The 17685-nt window shown below is 37.4% G+C and overlaps 2 protein-coding genes across 2 annotated transcripts; both read right to left on the reverse strand.

Annotated features, from left to right (window-relative positions):
* Positions 1-1748: 1748 nt before the first annotated feature.
* Positions 1749-12775, reverse strand: LOC141586577 (putative lysine-specific demethylase JMJ16). Its single transcript, XM_074407865.1, has 12 exons — positions 12594-12775; positions 11914-12203; positions 11754-11825; positions 11135-11212; positions 10541-11041; positions 10225-10446; positions 9442-9603; positions 6744-7112; positions 4476-5784; positions 3180-3283; positions 2673-2870; positions 1749-2352 (listed from the first exon to the last, which is right to left on the reverse strand). The coding sequence occupies exons 2-12, from the start codon at positions 12196-12198 to the stop codon at positions 2083-2085; spliced, it is 3570 nt and encodes a 1189-aa protein (XP_074263966.1). The 5' UTR covers positions 12199-12203; positions 12594-12775; the 3' UTR covers positions 1749-2082.
* Positions 12776-14366: 1591 nt separating this feature from the next.
* Positions 14367-16139, reverse strand: LOC141658678 (thaumatin-like protein 1). Its single transcript, XM_074465565.1, has 2 exons — positions 15127-16139; positions 14367-14861 (listed from the first exon to the last, which is right to left on the reverse strand). Exons 1-2 carry the CDS (start codon positions 15861-15863, stop codon positions 14588-14590), a joined length of 1011 nt encoding a protein of 336 aa, XP_074321666.1. The 5' UTR covers positions 15864-16139; the 3' UTR covers positions 14367-14587.
* Positions 16140-17685: the final 1546 nt, after the last annotated feature.

Consider the following 17685-nt stretch of genomic DNA (forward strand, 5'->3'; position numbering starts at 1 on the left):
ACGAGGGCAATTGAGATTAATCTCAAGTCAGAGAAATTTTGTCGATATATTCGGCCCAAAGCTGGAGGTCTGTGGATCGCGCTTTTATGGGTGTAATAAATAAGGAATACTTCTATTTTGTTGTGGCTCAAGTCAAGGAAAATGTTACGGTGACACTCAGTGTGAATCTTCTATACACTGCCAATAAAAGTTGAACATGTGGCGGAATCTGTTATTTAATTATGGAGGAAATTATTTTCAATTTGGAAGGAAATATATATGAGAAAGTTGTGAGAAAAAATTGTTAGGGAAATATTTTTACCAAAATTAATGATAATATCTTCTACTAACATAATCTTATCATAACTTACCAAATATTTTGCACCATATTTTTACGGTTATTTTTAATTTTAAAAATTTAGTAAGTCCATTGTGCCAAGGTTAGTTTTAATTACAAAAAAGAAAAATTTTCATCTTTAATATTCAAAGAATGTTATGTTTTATATAACCAGGCCAAATGCTTTTATAGAACATTTGTACCATTTAATAGCAGCATTATGATGGTGCAAGAGCAATAAAAATAGTTGTAGGTGCAATTTCCAGAATAGTTGCAGGATCGACTAGTTAATTTGCTCAAAATTATTGGTGCAGGACTTCTTTTAGACGGATAATCATGTCAATGAATCGATTTATAAATTGATTACATACGAAGTAATAACTTCAAAGATATTAATACCATCAATGATCGATTTGCCTTGATCTAATAGCGTCAACGATCCAATGATTCGATTTGATTGTTGACGGGATGATGGCATGGGTGATGGTTGGCGCGGCCAGGGATGACGACATGGGTGGTTTGTACGGCCATGGCGACCCATGAGGAGGACGAAAAGGTGGTTGGTAGCGTAAAGTGGTAGTTTACAGGCTTGAGGCGTGAGATTCTCGGGTCTGCTATTAGGTGGAGTTAAGGAAGTTGGTGCACCGGTGGGGTAAGGGTTCACATTGGTGGCTAGAGTCGTTCCCTAGCTTGGGAGGTCTCCGACACTGGTAGGTGATTGCCTGGCGGGGAGGAGGCAGCGGTGATGGTGGTGGTGGTAGGGATTGGTGTTAATCAGTTCTATCACTTTGTTGTTAAAAGGAAAAAAAATGTAAATAAGTAAAGAATGAAAATATTATCTTACCAAATCAGAAAAAAAGTATGGTATAAAGAATTAATAATAATTTTGGAAAAGTTTCAATTTTTTTTTTTTTAATGTTGCGTCCCAAAATATAACAGAATGAAAGTTGAAATTTTTTTATCTCATGTCCTTGCTATTGACACGTGTCATGAGGTTACTCGCAGTGTATAGAAGATTCTATACACTGAGTGTAACCGTAGCCTTTTCGCTCGTAACTGTACTGGCTGCAAAACTAAGGCCTCCAAAACTAAGGCCTCATTTGGTTGTCACCTTAAAAGTGGGGGAATTGAAAAATCCCATGAATTGGCAAAACTAGAGTTGTTTGGTTACCCAAACTCCCGTGTCCATTTAATTCCAGCATGTCAACCAAACGAGTTTTAAAACTAACGGAAGATTAATTCCAGCATGGCAACCAAACGACACCTAAAACCTTACTGTATACATTAGGAATTTAGGATGAATGTCTTAAGGAAATGAACAAAAGAAACTAAAGACTAAATACCAAGGGAATTTGATTACGGTACCCACAAGCGCAAACTTCAATACAAGGATCGATATACAAGCTAAATACATCGTAGTACAGTACAAGTATTAAATAAATTGGCTTTGATTTATTTTCTTGGTAAAAATGTTCATTTGAATCTTCTGTGCATTAGAATGAGATCCTACTTGTAAGGTCAAAACAGGAAAGGTGGGTGGGTATTAAGCGTCCACCGAACCTCTCATAAGACTGGAAATCCAAGAACTAGGTATCCAACGGATGAATTCCCATTTCTCCGTTATAACTAGCTTATGGCTGAAAAATAACTCGAAAAACCTATTAAAACAATGACCACTAAGAATTTACAAATCAATTTAATATTAGCTCCAGTCTCAAAGTTCATCTGTAATCATATATCCCCTTGGACTGGAGCTAAATACTGGACTACCTTGACCGACTCTGCATCTCTTCATCAAGAAGACGGGTCACAAGGCTCGGATTCTTGCCTGCAATACCCAGTAATGAGCGTAGTTCTTCTGGGTTTGCCTTCTTGAAGAGTCCCTTCAGTAATGTGTCAGCACCGCCATTTGCTCCAGACACAGAATTTGGGTTTTGGACGTTTGCTCTAGGCAGAAAGCAGTGTGATATTTGAGCAAGCGGCCGAGAATTCCAATACATTGCACACACGCGTTTCCTATCTAATGCTTCTATACCCTGCAAGAATAATTAAAATGTTAGGTAGCTAAATAAACATTGCAGGAGTGCAGCTTAAATCACATTACAAGTGGAACACTTGTCAGCATGGAGATCATATCTCGTGAGCATCTACCCAATTGATGTAGAAATGAACGATAGTTAAGATGTAATTTCATCTGTCCATGAACGTTCTAGGTTTTTCTTGGGGGATGTCTATGAAGTAACGCCCCAGTTCAAATATTTCCTTAATTTATATGCAAAACAAACCCAGAATTCCATAGAAAAGAGCAACATTTACGACATAAATTAGGGCATTAGTTGTTTTGAAGTGTACTAACTTGAACAATAGCTGGAGAAGTAAAACCAAACATCTCAAGTCCGTCTAGGCTACCAGGGGGCTGAAGAGGAGGAAGTTTATCCTTTCCTAGCTTGTGCTGCTTGGTGATCTCCTGATTAACTCTTTCACGAACCATTTCCCAACATTTGGTAGGTGATACGTTTACAAAAAATACATCCGGACAGTCCTCTAAAAAGACCTGAAGATGAAAATAGACTTAGGCACTCTATCCAACCCTAGTGTAATAATTTGTCAACAGACTCCGAAGTAAAATGAAAAAACAATTCTTTAGCTGCATCCTATCAGAATATTTGAGCACTGCTCAAGTTTTTCTTTTTCAAGGATAGGATGCACAAGCAAGTTGATGTGGACGCAATTAACAAAAATGACAGCCATCTTAGTACAAGAGAGCACCACAATATGTTGTTCCCTTCTCTTTCCAAGATGTGTATATCAAAACCTCACAAAAATGTGACTCGCATAGTGAATAACCAAATTATGCACATACCATAAAAAGCGGTCCTTTCGATCCTCCATCCACGATCTCTGAGACATAGTACCCCATATTTGGGGGATCTGTGATGTTTATGTATTTCACACGGCTTTTAAAACCTAAAAAAGAGATTACTATCAGTCTTTAAGGTAAAAACATAGCAATTTCTAGAAGTATATATTCTAAACTTACTGGTTTACTTTAGAGAAGTTCATGAAGATTTCCCACTCGAATTATCTAATTTTGGGGGTTCTCTGTAGTCACTACTTAGGGGGCGTTTGGTTCGGGAAAGGGAAAGAGAATGAAATCAAGAAAGGGAAATAAGGGGTATGAAAAGGGATCACCTCTAATCTACCTTATTGTTTGGTTTGTTATCAAAGGAATAGAATTAATTAACACAACCATCCCCTTATAAACTCAACTACCAACCACCATCACCACCACCAATGACCAGGGCCACCTCCGCCTATCACCTTCAACAACCGCCGAGCGCCAGCGCACAGCTACCATTGCCGGATATTTCCTCTGCCCCACCACCGTACTCAATCCGCCCCCATTTCAAACCATCACCCGACCATCATAAACACCATCAAAAGCCTCGAAAAACTCTCCCACCACCGACATTCACTCTTCACCACCGATCTTGTGTTTATAGGGGTGGGGGAGAGTTTTTCGAGGTTTTGGGTGGAGTTTATGACGGGGGTTTCGACTGATAGTGAGGGGTTGTGGGGCATGAGTGGCGTCGCTGTAGGTGGGATGTAGATGTATCCGGTGTGTCGCCTTTCGTACGGTGGCGGTAACGACGGTTAAAAGGTGGTGACGGGGAGGGGGGCTGATGGTTGTAAGGCTTGCAGTGGTGGTGTTGGATTTAGATACGGTGGCGACGAGGTGGCTATGTTACCGGTGGTGGTGTCGTGATGGCGGTGGTGTCGTGGTGGTCGCAAGTGTGGTAGTGGTTGCAAGTAATGGTGACTGTGGTGGTGGTTGAGGGAATGAGGGGTAATGAAATCTCATTCATTAGGGGGGTGAGGGGTAAGGAGTTGGAGTTACTTGAGGGTAAGAGAGGGGCAAAGGGAATGATTGAAATAAGCAAACAAACACCTACAAAGGGAATCATTTGATTTAATTCCCTTTCCCTTTCCCTTTCCTAAATACCCCTAACCAAACGCCCCCTTAATATAGTTTGTGACCCCACTACTCAACTAGCACTTTCTTCCCATCTTAGTGTACGCCTTAATTCTCGCATGAAAAAGAATGGGAAGTTTATTCATTGACAAAGGGAGTATTTAAACAAACATAAGATCAACAAACCTTTCGGGAAAATTGCTCTACTTGAGCTCCATTGATTTCCAGGAACAATCGACCCAAATTCTAGCGGCTCAACGTTGCAATTGATTCTCCGTATAACTTTGGCTATGCGTGGCCCTTTTGGGCGATGACATTTGTCCTTGCTACTATGACTACACGATGGGCTCCCTAGAAGAGTTCTCCCATCATCCAGTAGCTTTAAATCACCTCTTTGTACACGATTATCGACTTCTTTGACCTTAATGCTAAGTCCTACACTAAGAGCACAAGTTGTGTTTTCAATAACACTATCTGGAGTGGATGCATCTGGATCCCTTTTTCCCGAACTAGAGCTAATAGAACCCTGATGGCATGAAAGATTATGCTCCTCGGACAAAGCAACAGTTTCGTGTTTGATCCCAGTTTCATCTTTTGGGGACGTTGAACGAGACAAACAATCACCCTTTTGCCCATCGGAGGTCGAGTTTAAATTGGCTTCAGCAGCTAAAGCTGCATTAGCTAGATCACAAAGATTCAACTTATGATCAGAGCCCTCTATGCCAGTAACACTCTGACTTTCCTGACCGATATTTTTGACTACATCAGTGTGTAATCTATTTGAGTGCTCATCATCTTCGTCGTCACATAAGTCAATCACCTCCTCTTTGCCATGTGATGACTTCTTCATGGCAGACCTCTTCAGCTGATGTACAGGGTCATATTCAACATTCTCAACTTTTCGCTTTCCATGCAAAAATAATTTAATTGGAGGAACCTTTGTTGCTTCTAAGGCAACAACAGCTTCAGGTAAACTACCCTTTTGCGCTGAAGAAATATGGCCGACACTCGAAGACAAATCAGGTGAAGCCTTTAAACTGATGTCTTTGTTTTTCAAAGTTACTAATGTTTGTGAGCTTTCCTGGCTATGACGATCTCCACTTGGATGCTCCGAGAGCGCACTAGTAACTCCCTTAACTTGCCCATTATCTTTAGATTTGCAAGAACTTAAGGCCAGTCCAAGATCAAGTCTGGCCCATCTATATATGGCACTTAATTTACCTTCCAAAGCATCAGCCAGAAGATTCAATTCTGTTATATCATAGCGAAACAAGAAGAATTTTCCGTCCCAGCTACATGGACACATTTGTTTTGCATGATTCAAACATGCAAACCTATCAGGTGAACAACGACAACCTGCAGCAGACAGGTGTAAATCAAAGAAACACACACTGCATTCCCTTTCAGTTGTGGCATCAAAACTGCTGTCCATCTTCAGTGATTTTGAGTATTTGCACAGAAAATCTCTTCTCACATTCTCTGCATCAACACGTGACTGCACAAACATAAAAGGGAAACAAATCAGAACAGAGTGTTAACCAAGAAATGAAAGATATTGACCAAGAGACAAAGAATCACTTTAAAATTACATGAGTAACTCCATCGAGAAAATTTAGAACGAATGGATATTTATCCACGCACATATGTAGAATGGCCAGCTTTTTCGCTTGGGAGAAAATATTTATTATTTAAGCTGTAGGGCTGAGATGTAAAAACAAGGGATTTTACAATTGAATCCAAAAAAAGCACTACACAAAGCCTTGACGTGGAACTTTATTTGACATTGCTAGCCGAGTTCAGTGACTTCAATATGAAACATTTGTATTTGAAATAGAGTGCAAAAAAAAAATTTCAAAAATCAAAATGCTTGCTATAAGAAGATTTGAGGATCTCTCCTCGCTGAAGATAGTGACAAAAACAATAGCTTTTACTACGCAAAACTTGAGTTTTATTGTATTACGTATAATTCGTATATAGAGCTATAATGTTGGTGGTTGAGGCTCTACATGCCCTACCCTCTGACATTGCATGCAAGCCAGCAGCACAACTCCACTAAAACATTGGAGGTAGAAGAGTAATAGCTGAATAAAAATTATATTAGAGCTACAATCAAGACATGTCACAACCACCAAATCTGAAAGAAACCTACAAGTACACAAGAAAAATGCACTGGAGCACCTAGCCTAAGAATGTAAAAAATAACCTCGAAAATCTCGAAAGACCTAAACGGTACTACTTACTAGTTATTATTGATAAGAACGATAACTAATATCAGGACATCTTATTGGATTTCTTGATAAGCCACGCTTTACGGTCAATATTCTAATTTCTAAAAATAAAATCTTTCTATAAAAATTACAACCTAACAAGGTACTCGCTCTGAATTTCAAATAAAATTGCAGTAGACAAAATTCAAAGAGAATGTGAAGAGGATAAAGAAGCTAGTGGACATACCCTGAGAGATTTTGCTAGGATCCCATCCCTTCCGCAGACATTTTTCCATCTTAAGTTATCAATGGTATTCCTCCTCAGTAAATTCAGTTCCCAGTTTGCTTTTACTGCTTCTCTGGCTGCTCCAAGCAGCAATTTATCATGGGAGACAGTTGTCTTTCTTTGTTGATCACGGTAAAGCTCCACAGCCTTCTGTCCATGAGGAAGCCAATCAACGGGAGCTACATTCACTGCCTCTGCACAGTTGAACCCACTGTTGAACCCAGAATGATATGCCCGGGGAAAAGTCAAGACAAATTCTCCGGCATTCTGCACACAACGATAGACAGGTACCCCGGCTAATTTAAGGATTGATGGAGAGAGTTGAGTGACCTGAGAAGATAACAGAATCAGTACAGTTTGGATGCATATAAACAAATATACTGCATGACTGATTCAATCAGCTCTAGCTGTGTATAACAGCAGAGAGAAACCGTTGATTACTGTCACAGTAGTATAGAATTATAGATACGAGCGTCTGATTTTGTTATTAAACCTATCAGATTATCCAGTCTAGAAGGAAGCCTCTTGAAAGTACTGGGACGCTGTTGTTACAGTATATATTTGTGGGAAAGCACATATTTTTAGGTGTTAGCAATATTTTGCAATAATACAGTAGGTACAACAATTACAAACAATACAACATTACCCCAGTGGCTCAATGGCTTCCACAAATTGCGAGGCAAGGGGGTCGGATGTACGCGGGCTTACCCTTGTGTTAGCAACACAAAGAGGCTATTCATGGATAGTAAAAAAACCCAAAAAAAACTAATATCATTTGTATTGCTGCTCATATATAATACACTGGTCAGAGCAGAAGGCAAATAGCCAAGAACCTCTACAGACTAGGCTTTTCTTGCTAAATTCCATATAGGGACACTTCCGGCTTCATTTGCGTCTAGGCCGTCCACACATAAGCAAGTTATCCTAGGGCCTTATATTTTCCTAGGTTTTTTTTATAACTACTAGTCTACTACCTAACATTCACTTTTAAAAACCACTGCCTATCTAAAACGTCTTTTAAAACCACTACCACTACAGTCGATTAACAAAACACTACATACCATTTAGTAATCCGAGCCTAACAAGACCGTGAAATGACTCTAATGCCCCTCATTTAGACTACCCTCTCCTTCCTCTAATATCATTCACTCACATGTTTCTAACCCTTTCCCTCTATTAAATTAATTATATGAGAAGTACCCAAAAAACTACCTCATAATCCCTTTCTCCATCTGCGAATATCTTATTCCTTTCTAATCTCAATATCAGATGATGAAAAGAAAATTTACAGCCAAATCCATTGACGAAATAAGAAGATATTAGTATGATTTATCCATGGATACTAATGAGAAAATTGGGAGGGTGAAAGAACCCTTAGGGTGTGTTTGGATTAAGTGATTTGGAGGGAAAAGAAAGGGAGGGGGAATAGGGGATTTAAAATGCCTTGTTTGGATAGGAAATTAGGGTGGAGGGAAATGAAGGGAGAGATTTGGAGGGATCCAATTTCTTCCTCCAAGCCTAATCAAAATCTCTCCACAATAGGCAAGATTTGGAGGGAAATTGTATCCAAACACCCACACCCCATTCCCCCTCCCCTTCCTTTCTCTCCCTTTCCCTTCCCTCCTTCCCCCTCCCCTCCCTTTCCTTCCATTTTTGCTATCCAAACACACCCTTAAGCCCTGAGAAGAATGCTGGCTGGATATTCAAATGAGAGGGTTACTAGTGTCATTTGTTTCTTAGTTCAAAAAAGCGTCTCGAGTGTGCCTAAAGCGGGCCTTGGATGAGGCAAGAGGCAAAAGCCTCGGTGCATTTTAGGTGCGCCGTTTAGATAAGGCTCACTAATACGCACTTGCCTTGTCTTTTTATTCTAGATCTCAGATTATGCCATTTTTTTACCTGATTATTCCCAACTTTTACTCTTTTACAAGTTAGCAAATGAGTTGGCAGGGGAGAAGGGAGCCTTGGGAAGAGTAAAATAGGCACAAAATTATGTTTTTAAGGTGGTAGTAAAACATTAGCAAATGAATTGGCGAGGCAGACGCTAAAATTCTTTCATATACGCTTGGTGCCTTGGTTAAATTATAGTGATGTTTTTATGGTGGACGTTCAAAATAGATGGCTAAGATTCTTTCATCTAGGCTTGAAATGATAGTGTTTATTTAAATCGAACGTAGTAATGTGGTAGTCGTTTTGAAAGAAGTTTAAGAAAGGTAGTAGTTTTTAAAAGTGAAGTTATGTTGGGTTGTAGTTTAAAAAAAAAATATTCCGCTAATTTCAGTTAAGTGCTATTTAAGGTGTTTTCCTTCTACAACTGTAGTTATTTTGCTTTTTTCCTTCCTCAAGAGAGCGGCTTATCCACTAACTTTTACAATTCTTCATTCAATAAATAGAAAAATGTTGCATATAAGCTGGAAAAAAGTGTGCCCGATTCTGTAGACAATAAGGTTGCATCAACGAGTACACAAACTACAGAAACTATTCACATCTTAAACCCAATGCATACATTACTACAAGATACCAGTGGTCTAAGGATTTCAGGTAACAAACATTTCCATTGGAACTCAAACACTGCCAGAGTTATCATTTAACACCAAATGCAATACATATAATTAAATCACATTGTCAGCTGAAAGAACTAAACAAGTTATTTCCAACTAACCAACTTATGGAGGAGATCAGGCTGCTCATCAAATAGGTCAGGTAAATGTTTCTTCATTGTGTCCTCCAACTTAATCGCATCATTCCCAGGAACACCATACCACAATTTAGGTGCACCAAAATGCATGTAATTCAGGGAATACAAATGATGATCTTCAACATGCTGCTCAAAATAAAATAAAAGAATAGGGGTGTAAAGTATTGACAATCCAGAAGTAAAATGCAAACTAAAGCGACACATTACTCTATACAGAATATGGTTTATCACAGACAAAAAATGTAAAACTTCAGTAATCAGACAGACCCATACTTGAATAACCTTTTATTCCTTTTTACTTAAAATAATAATAAAAAAACTGGCACATCAATAACTATATTTATCTCTGATCCGCTTAAGACAAGAAACCAGTAGCAAATATTTTTGACGTTTTAAAACAGAAAAGTTGTTTCATTTACATAAATTGAACAGGGATAAGATTACTAGTCCATATAGTAAACTCTCCAGCAGAGTATCCTTCACGTGTATTTTCAGATGAATATGCTTTAAATCCACATTTACAGGCTCACAGCTTAGAAGTTATAGCTGCTTCACAGTTTATATTAAGAAAAAAATATAAGAGAGTGTTTAATCTGCAACTAGCTGTTGTAGTGTGGAATAAAGAAGCCTTCACCTTTAACCTACACACTAGTGAGTAGTGAGGCTTCATCTTAAGTGTCCAAGCACGAGACATAAAATGTGCGAAACTAGACAACAAAACTTTCACATAAGCTGAAGTGCACTTACCCAACAAAAAGAGGAAAAACACATTCCGACATACAACCATGGTACTTGGACGCCTGATATATCTGCATTTTCATAGGAAAGAACAGAACCTGGAAGCCTTGGTAAATTGTTCAAGTTCCAACCAGATTTGACATAATCTTCATCAGAGGATGAACATTGACTGGAGACTTTAGGGAAACCACTACCGAAAACCCCAGTTTCCAGATCGGCCCCATAAAGAACCTGTACAAACATTCCAAAAGAACAAATAAACAATAATGTGACATGTATAATTTTTTTTGGAAGGGAAACTTGTGTGCTCATAATTTTATCACACCTCAATTTCTTCAGAAGGTTTCTCAACTACCCGCCAATATTCACCCTCTATAACCTCAACTGATGGCTCCCACTTTGCAGTAACCTTGCCTAAATCACTCCCGGCATCTGTACCATTTTCGTTTCTAAAGTACTGGGCTTTGAAATCATCAGCATACCTCTGAAATTCATCTAAAGTAAATTCAGGACCAGGTTCAAAACCAAAACCGGCTCCTCCAGGCTCCAAAGTATTACCACTCCCAGCCCCACAATCCATACCCATTCTTGAGCATCGTCTCCTTTTCTTCCTCACATGGCTTTTTAAAAGTTTTTTGGACGCATCACGATTTTGCAATTTGTCGACCCTCTGTACACGAGTAGAGAACTTAGACTTTTCCCACACATCCTTCTCCTTAAGCTGACATGGAGGTTTCCATGAAGGTGGAGGAACAATACGGCAAATCCCATATTGTTCAGCTTTTGGGCGTATCTTTTCTATATAGCCTATGGTATCTTTAAATTCCTGCAGAACATTACCAAATCAGACATCAGCGAACTATTCTTCAAGATGAAAAACAAGATGCAAACAAAAAATAATAATTTCAAAGTTGGAGACCTCTTCACTTGGGAAAAATACTGGAACCTCCTGAAGTTCAACCCTACATGCAGTGTCAGGATGCCATCTAGCAATCACCTGTAAATGAACCAATTAGCAACGACCTTTAAGAGCTGCCTATTGCCATTATGAAAATCTGAAGACCATAAGATTACTCCAATCCGTAGATCCTGAACACAACCGTTCTACCTGCATGTGTTTAAGCGAAATTCTCAAACCCTCATTTCTAATAGGTTGCCAGGTAAAATCAGGGCAGCTCTAGACTTCCCTTGCCGGAATGTACTACTCCATCCATCCTAATTATATTGTCCTTATTTTTTATAGTCCATATCAAATTAATTGTTCCCTCTCCAAATGTAGTAAATAGACGGTGAATATCTTATATTACCCCCAGCTAAGTAACCACTAACATTCTATCCTATTCCTATTACTCTTATTAAGGGTGATAACTGTATTAGTGTATTACATCACATTTTATTAAATTCAACCTTCTAGTCAAATGGGACAATATAAATGGTATGGAGGGAGCATTATATAGGAGCCTTAGACTTTGAAGGAGGTAGCCCACGGTAAAAAAAAATAAAAAAAAAAAAAAAAAAAAATTAAGAAGCGAACACACCTTCTGGCAATTTCGACACTCATTGCAGCCACGGATGACCCCTTTTGGAAGCCCTGGCTTTATCGGGAAGTTCTGCAGCAATAAATGATCAAGCATATATCAGAAGTGAACTAAACCAACATTTAATTCCCATACAAACACAGCAAAGACAGACATTAACCTGATTACCCTGCTCGGAATCAGATTCCTCGTCTGAGCATTGATCCATTGACGGTCTACGCCTCAAAGTCTTTAATAAATTCCCGGCAGCATCATGTCCGGGCTCTAATTTAACATTAACCGATTCTTGTTGGGACAAATTAGAAGAAACCGAGCAACACGGTTCGCTATCAGCATTTTCAACTTTCTTCAACTTAAAGGAAGTAAATGACTCAAAACCCGGTGGAACAGCCGGAAAATCAAGATCCTCTTCATTTACACAAGCTCTCAATAGCTCTGTCCCCATATGGACTACAATCAACCATCACATCACAACAACATAATTTCATCATCCAATTTCCCACAAAAATAGCAAAAAATTCAGCATTAAATAACTAAAAAACATCCTTATCACAATCAAACAATCATTAATCTTCCAGATTAATTAATTGATTACATCTTAACTAATCACACAGCAATAATGCCTTCTATGGTGATTAACAAGGCAAATTATACACAGCATTTGAACAAAATCAATGAAATCATAAAATAGAGCTGCAAATTCAGTGATCATGAACTTAATTGGGGGAAATCATAGAAGTACAACTTCAATTACTTCATCAACTAAAATTCAACTTAAATTAGGGGAAAAAAAGTAGCAGCATAATTGAAGTTGCAAAAGTGAAGAAGAAATTGAAGTACCAGAAATCGATAAGCTGAATCCAGCGATCCAGTAGAAATTGTTGAGTAATGGAGTTGGAAATTCTAGGGTTTGGTGGTAGTTGTCCTGCGATTTTTGGGGATGAAGATTGAAGAGAGAGGAGAGCAAAAAGCGTGTAGCGAAAGAGCAACGAGTTTTGTTTGACGTGTGAACTATGGTCGACTTGACTACGTGTCTCTCGTTAGTCTCACGTACCAAACCATACCAAAGTTAATCTCGACGGTTTTAACAAGTACAAGTATAATGTTATATTGAGCTCTGTTTGACAAAATTAGTTAAAAATTTAGCTGAAACTTAAAAAGACGGTTAAAAATTTAAAAACTAGGATAGTTGATATCATTGAAACTATTTGGCAAAGGAAAATAATTAGGTAACCGGGCATGATTTATTATTGTTATAAGAGGTAAAAAAGTGAGATGAAATTAGCTTATTTCTCACATGTTAATTTGCTAAATTAGTTAGGAGTATTTGCCAAACACTTGCACACAAATAATTTAGCAAGAGTTTCGGTCAACTAAGCTAACTGAAATGGCGTGCCAAACATGATCGTCTAATAGGTAAAAGTAATAATAAAAGAACTCGTTTTATAATAAACTCGTCTAGTGTGATCTTATGCAAGTATTTATGATCTTACCATAGGGTAATAAGGATATACTACATTATCGTGTACAAAAAAAACAATAAACCAAGAACTAGTAGTGGCAGGGGTGAACTAGTAATGTCGTAAAGTACATCCCGTAAAAAATCGAAAATTTTAACTAAGAAATTCGAAATTTTCAATGTCCAGCTACTCTCTCCTCCTAAATCTGTCACTGCCAAGAACCTTTTTCTCGGGCAACTCTCTTGGTTGTGAACTTATGATAGGTGATGGTCCAATAAAAAACTGCAATACATTGTAGTCTGATTTATCGCATCGATTTTGTAGTTAATTATTTTGCTCTTCATCTACATAACACTCTAAGAGTGGCTACAATATCGATCTTATTAAAGCTTATATACGTCCCATAATATTGTTTGCATCCGATAAAAAAAATATTTTTTAAAAAAAAAATTGAGCTACTTGGTTTGATAGAGGCGTCAGGCTTACAAGTCGCTCTTAAGCTTGTCTGGTATGCATGGAATAATTAGGGGGTAAATTTTAATTGAGTGATAATTATTGGGGAAGTTAATTACTTGGTTAATGAGTTCCTTGAAGATAGGTTTGACATATAGGAGTAATGATTATTGGGTAGATATTTTACTCCTTTAATCATTACCCAGGAGGAGGGTGGGTAATGTATTACCCCTTCATGAGGGTAATAGATTTGGAAGGTGAATAATTAAACTCATACCAAACAAGAAAAACGCACCTTACATATCACTCCCTTATTCATACTAGTATAGGAGGACGAGTCGGGCAGGACTAGTCCGCACTTTTGACCACCCCTACCCTCTGCCATACACAATGAACTCACATTATAAAAGAGTGTGTAAGAATGGCCATATTTTACATGTGAGGGGTTTCATTTTTCCCAAACAAACGGTAGTATGAATTTTAAAAGTGTGCTCTCATGCATGCATGTATGTATTGCGAACGATTTTGACAAGCAAACTTTACAATAATGTTGACATGCAAGATGTATACATCAATACATGCATCTTAAATTCTTAATAAGCTTATATAATTATATTTTGCTACTTATTTTTCAAATAAGCAGCGTAGTTTAATCAACTTTGATTGTCACCAAAAGACATACAACAATTTATAAAGGTACTTTAAATTTACAAGTAAATCAGTGTGCAATCTTACATCCTCAATGCATGTTGCTTTACATTATGAGCTAGCTTGGTCAAAAGAATTCAATAATTGGAGAAAAAGTATACACAAAATTGCTCCTCACTTTGTAATCTCACCTCCAACAAAAAAAAAAGACTAAGAACATAAATTTCATGTGCATGTTTGTAAGGGAGTAACCAATTAACATGTTAATATTAACTATGAAAAACGTAATTGAAAAGTCGTCGAAATTACGATCAAGGAAATTATTAATGGCCATGCGTATATGGACTGTGTTATAATTTTGCTTGACGGAGGTGAGGCCGATATGAACTGACCACCTCCAATGTAGAACTTATGATGATGATGATTCGGTTGCTGTGACCCGAACCCGGTCTCAGGCTGCATCTCAGATCCTGAACCAGATCCAATCTCGAATTGTGCGCCTGGATTTTCTGATGACGTTTGTGTATCTGTTGACGCTTTTTGTTGGCTGCTCAGTTAAAAATAACACAAGTTAGACATATTAGAAATGGTATTGTTATGCAGTTATCAACTAGCTTAGATGGTAAAGTCAAAATAGCCGTAATCTCTTACGCGAAAAAGTGTATGCATCATGCATATTTTTTTTTTTTGAACAGGATAAAAGCTGCGATATGCTTTTGCAAGAAATTAATTTTTTGAAAATGAAAATAAAAGCTGGATGTTTAAAGATAAGATAAAAAAATAAAAATAAAATCCATCATTATCAAACAAACCTTGTTAAGGAAGGACAGAATGTAATGGTATAATCAGCTTCGGAACACGTAAACGTACTCGTAGAATCATCGTAAGCGTAACTATACGCATGCGGGCACGACGCTTTAAACATTTGCGAGTACAACGACGGACTACACGTACTCGGTGATGCATACGCGCCACTACAACAATACGCTTCTATACCAAACGCTTCACACGCGCTCCTACACGCGTCACCGTCACCAACCCGTAACTCCATTGGGCATTGTCGATTCAAGTCGGATGCACAACCCGTAATTAAACATGACCCGGACCCACCATTTGGTTCGACTATCATAGGTATGTTGAACCCGTCAACTAGACTGACGTCATAGTAGTCTGGGGTCGTGTTTGGGCCGGGTCCAAGAGAGAATTCAGCTAGGGTCACGGGTGGGGTTGCACCCGACCCGTTACATTCTATTTGACCTGATGGGCAGTCACCTGTCACACAGGTTCCTAGTCCGGTGGTCGAGTCGAATGAGCAACGGGTTCTGGCCCATATTCGACCCGACCAGCCTGGTGTGACCTGGAAAGATTTTGATCCGCCTGGGAGGAGTTCGAAACCGGTGGTCCCTAAACCGGGGTTACCGGCATTGGGTAGTATTCCTGGCCAAACTGTGTAGCCACACTTGTTTTGCATGGTAAGTGTAGCTCCTTGAATATCTCTGAAAAATAAAAATAAGGTAAAGTATATCAAAAATGGCAAAGGATAATTCATTGTATAGAGTTTCTTTTCGAGTGAAAGCTTTACTGCCCTAGTGACGGATTGTACTTAATGAGAGGGTGTGATCGAGATTGGAACAGGTTAGAAGATATAATAGGAAGGAAGTTGGTGAAGGGCGGAGTAGTCAAACAATATGAAGCTTCGTTGTTTAAGAAAGGTATGTGAATTGTGAAGGATAGATTTAGAATAAAAGAAATAGTAGTGATAATATATGTCATATGTTCACTGAAAATTTGGGAAAAAAAAGTTGGTGAAAATTGGAAAACAAAGAAAAAGGAAGAGTGAAAGAGGCAATAATGCAGTTGTTGCAGTTGGATCGGTTGATGCTTTAAGTGAGGATGCAGCATGCATGTAAGATTGTAAGGTATTTTCTACTTTTTTATATTTCATGTCATGAAGATTTTCACTTTAGCTTATTAGCTCCATCTATTTGAGCAGCTACTCTTGCTATCTGTCTATAGCTAAAGACGAGTTAAATTTAGCTTGAAAGTGGTGACATTTTTCACCCCCACCACTCCACTTGTTACTTGTCCTATTAGGAATGTGGTATTATATTTGGTCCGTCATTAGTTATAGACGAAAATGTGCTATCTATAATGAGATTTTGTGTTATTTGAGTTCTTTAATTTTGTTAGGTCCTTTTTTTTTTTCAGCTATAAATAAATAGAAACCTAGAAGGCCAATTCGGCTCTAGCTAGGTTGAAATGAACTAAGTTAATCGTATTAAATGGAGTAGGTCTGGACTGGACTGATCTTGAGTGGATATGGACTGATCTTGAGTGGATAAGCTGAAGTAATACGAGTAGAATTTAGCTGAACTGAATTGAATAAAGATAAACTGATCTGCCCTGTTCTTTCTGGCTTATTTTCAGCTCACTTCAGTTCAGCTCAGCTCAGCTCTATTCAGTTCAGCTCAGTTCAGTTCAGCTTCATTCAGTTCAGTTTAGCTTAGCTTCATTCAATTCAGTTCAGCCTCACTAAGTTCAGCACATTTCATTTCTACTTATCTTAAACTTATAGATTTTATTAATATTTAATATTTATTTATTTATTATTATTATATTAAAATTGTTATATCAATATTATTAATATTTTTATTATTGTTATTAATTAATTAATCATCACAATTATTATTATTATTATAATGAATATTGCGATTACTACAATCAATAATATCGATATTAATATAAATAATACAATTACTAATAGTCTTATTAATATGAATATTAATTAATTATAATATTATTAATAACATTGCTACTATTAATTTTAATAATCTAATATTATTATTAAAAATATTACTATTATTACTTTTATTATAAATATTTTTTTTTTCAAATACGAACTTTATTTTTTCACATATATTTTTTCTTAAACATTCTATTTAGTACCCTTTTTTTACCTAAAACCCAACCAAATGAACTCTTAAATCATCATTTTCCCTAAAACTTATTCTAATTGCTGAAATGACTCAAAAGATTGATTCCAATTTAACAATTAATAAAGTATTTTCCTTTTTTTTTTATCAATTATTAATATTATTTGTTGATTTTTAATTAATCATTCAAAATTTATTTGTTTGTTAAAGATAAAATTAGGATTTGTTAACTTTTATTTATTTAATTAATTAAATTAGGATTGATGGTGGTTCTTGCCTTCTTGGTGGCTACCGAATCACTCAATTTAGTATGATACTTACACGAGCTAGGCTTTGAACAACAATTTGTTAAATTGGTGCCTTATTCCATCTAATTATGATAAAAGGTAGGCCTGGCAAACAGATCAGGTCGTGTCGGGTTCGTGTTCGTGTCACAAA

Source organism: Silene latifolia, chromosome 6 (assembly GCF_048544455.1).
Source record: "Silene latifolia isolate original U9 population chromosome 6, ASM4854445v1, whole genome shotgun sequence".
NCBI classification, from domain to species: domain Eukaryota; kingdom Viridiplantae; phylum Streptophyta; class Magnoliopsida; order Caryophyllales; family Caryophyllaceae; genus Silene; species Silene latifolia.

What these genes read in the sequence shown, in the direction of transcription:
- LOC141586577 (XM_074407865.1), bottom strand. Translation starts at nt 12,198, where the DNA reads ATGGGGACAGAGCTATTGAGAGCTTGTGTAAATGAAGAGGATCTTGAT. An exon ending in ATTCCGAGCAGGGTAATCAG is followed by an intron (nt 11,826 to 11,913) that starts GTTAATGTCTGT and finishes TTATTGCTGCAG; the next exon opens with AACTTCCCGATAAAGCCAGG. An exon ending in TCCTAGCAAAATCTCTCAGG is followed by an intron (nt 5,785 to 6,743) that starts GTATGTCCACTA and finishes ATGTTTGTGCAG; the next exon opens with TCACGTGTTGATGCAGAGAA.
- LOC141658678 (XM_074465565.1), bottom strand. Translation starts at nt 15,863, where the DNA reads ATGAATTATCCTTTGCCATTTTTGATATACTTTACCTTATTTTTATTT. An exon ending in TTCTGTCCTTCCTTAACAAG is followed by an intron (nt 14,862 to 15,126) that starts GTTTGTTTGATA and finishes TTAACTGAGCAG; the next exon opens with CCAACAAAAAGCGTCAACAG.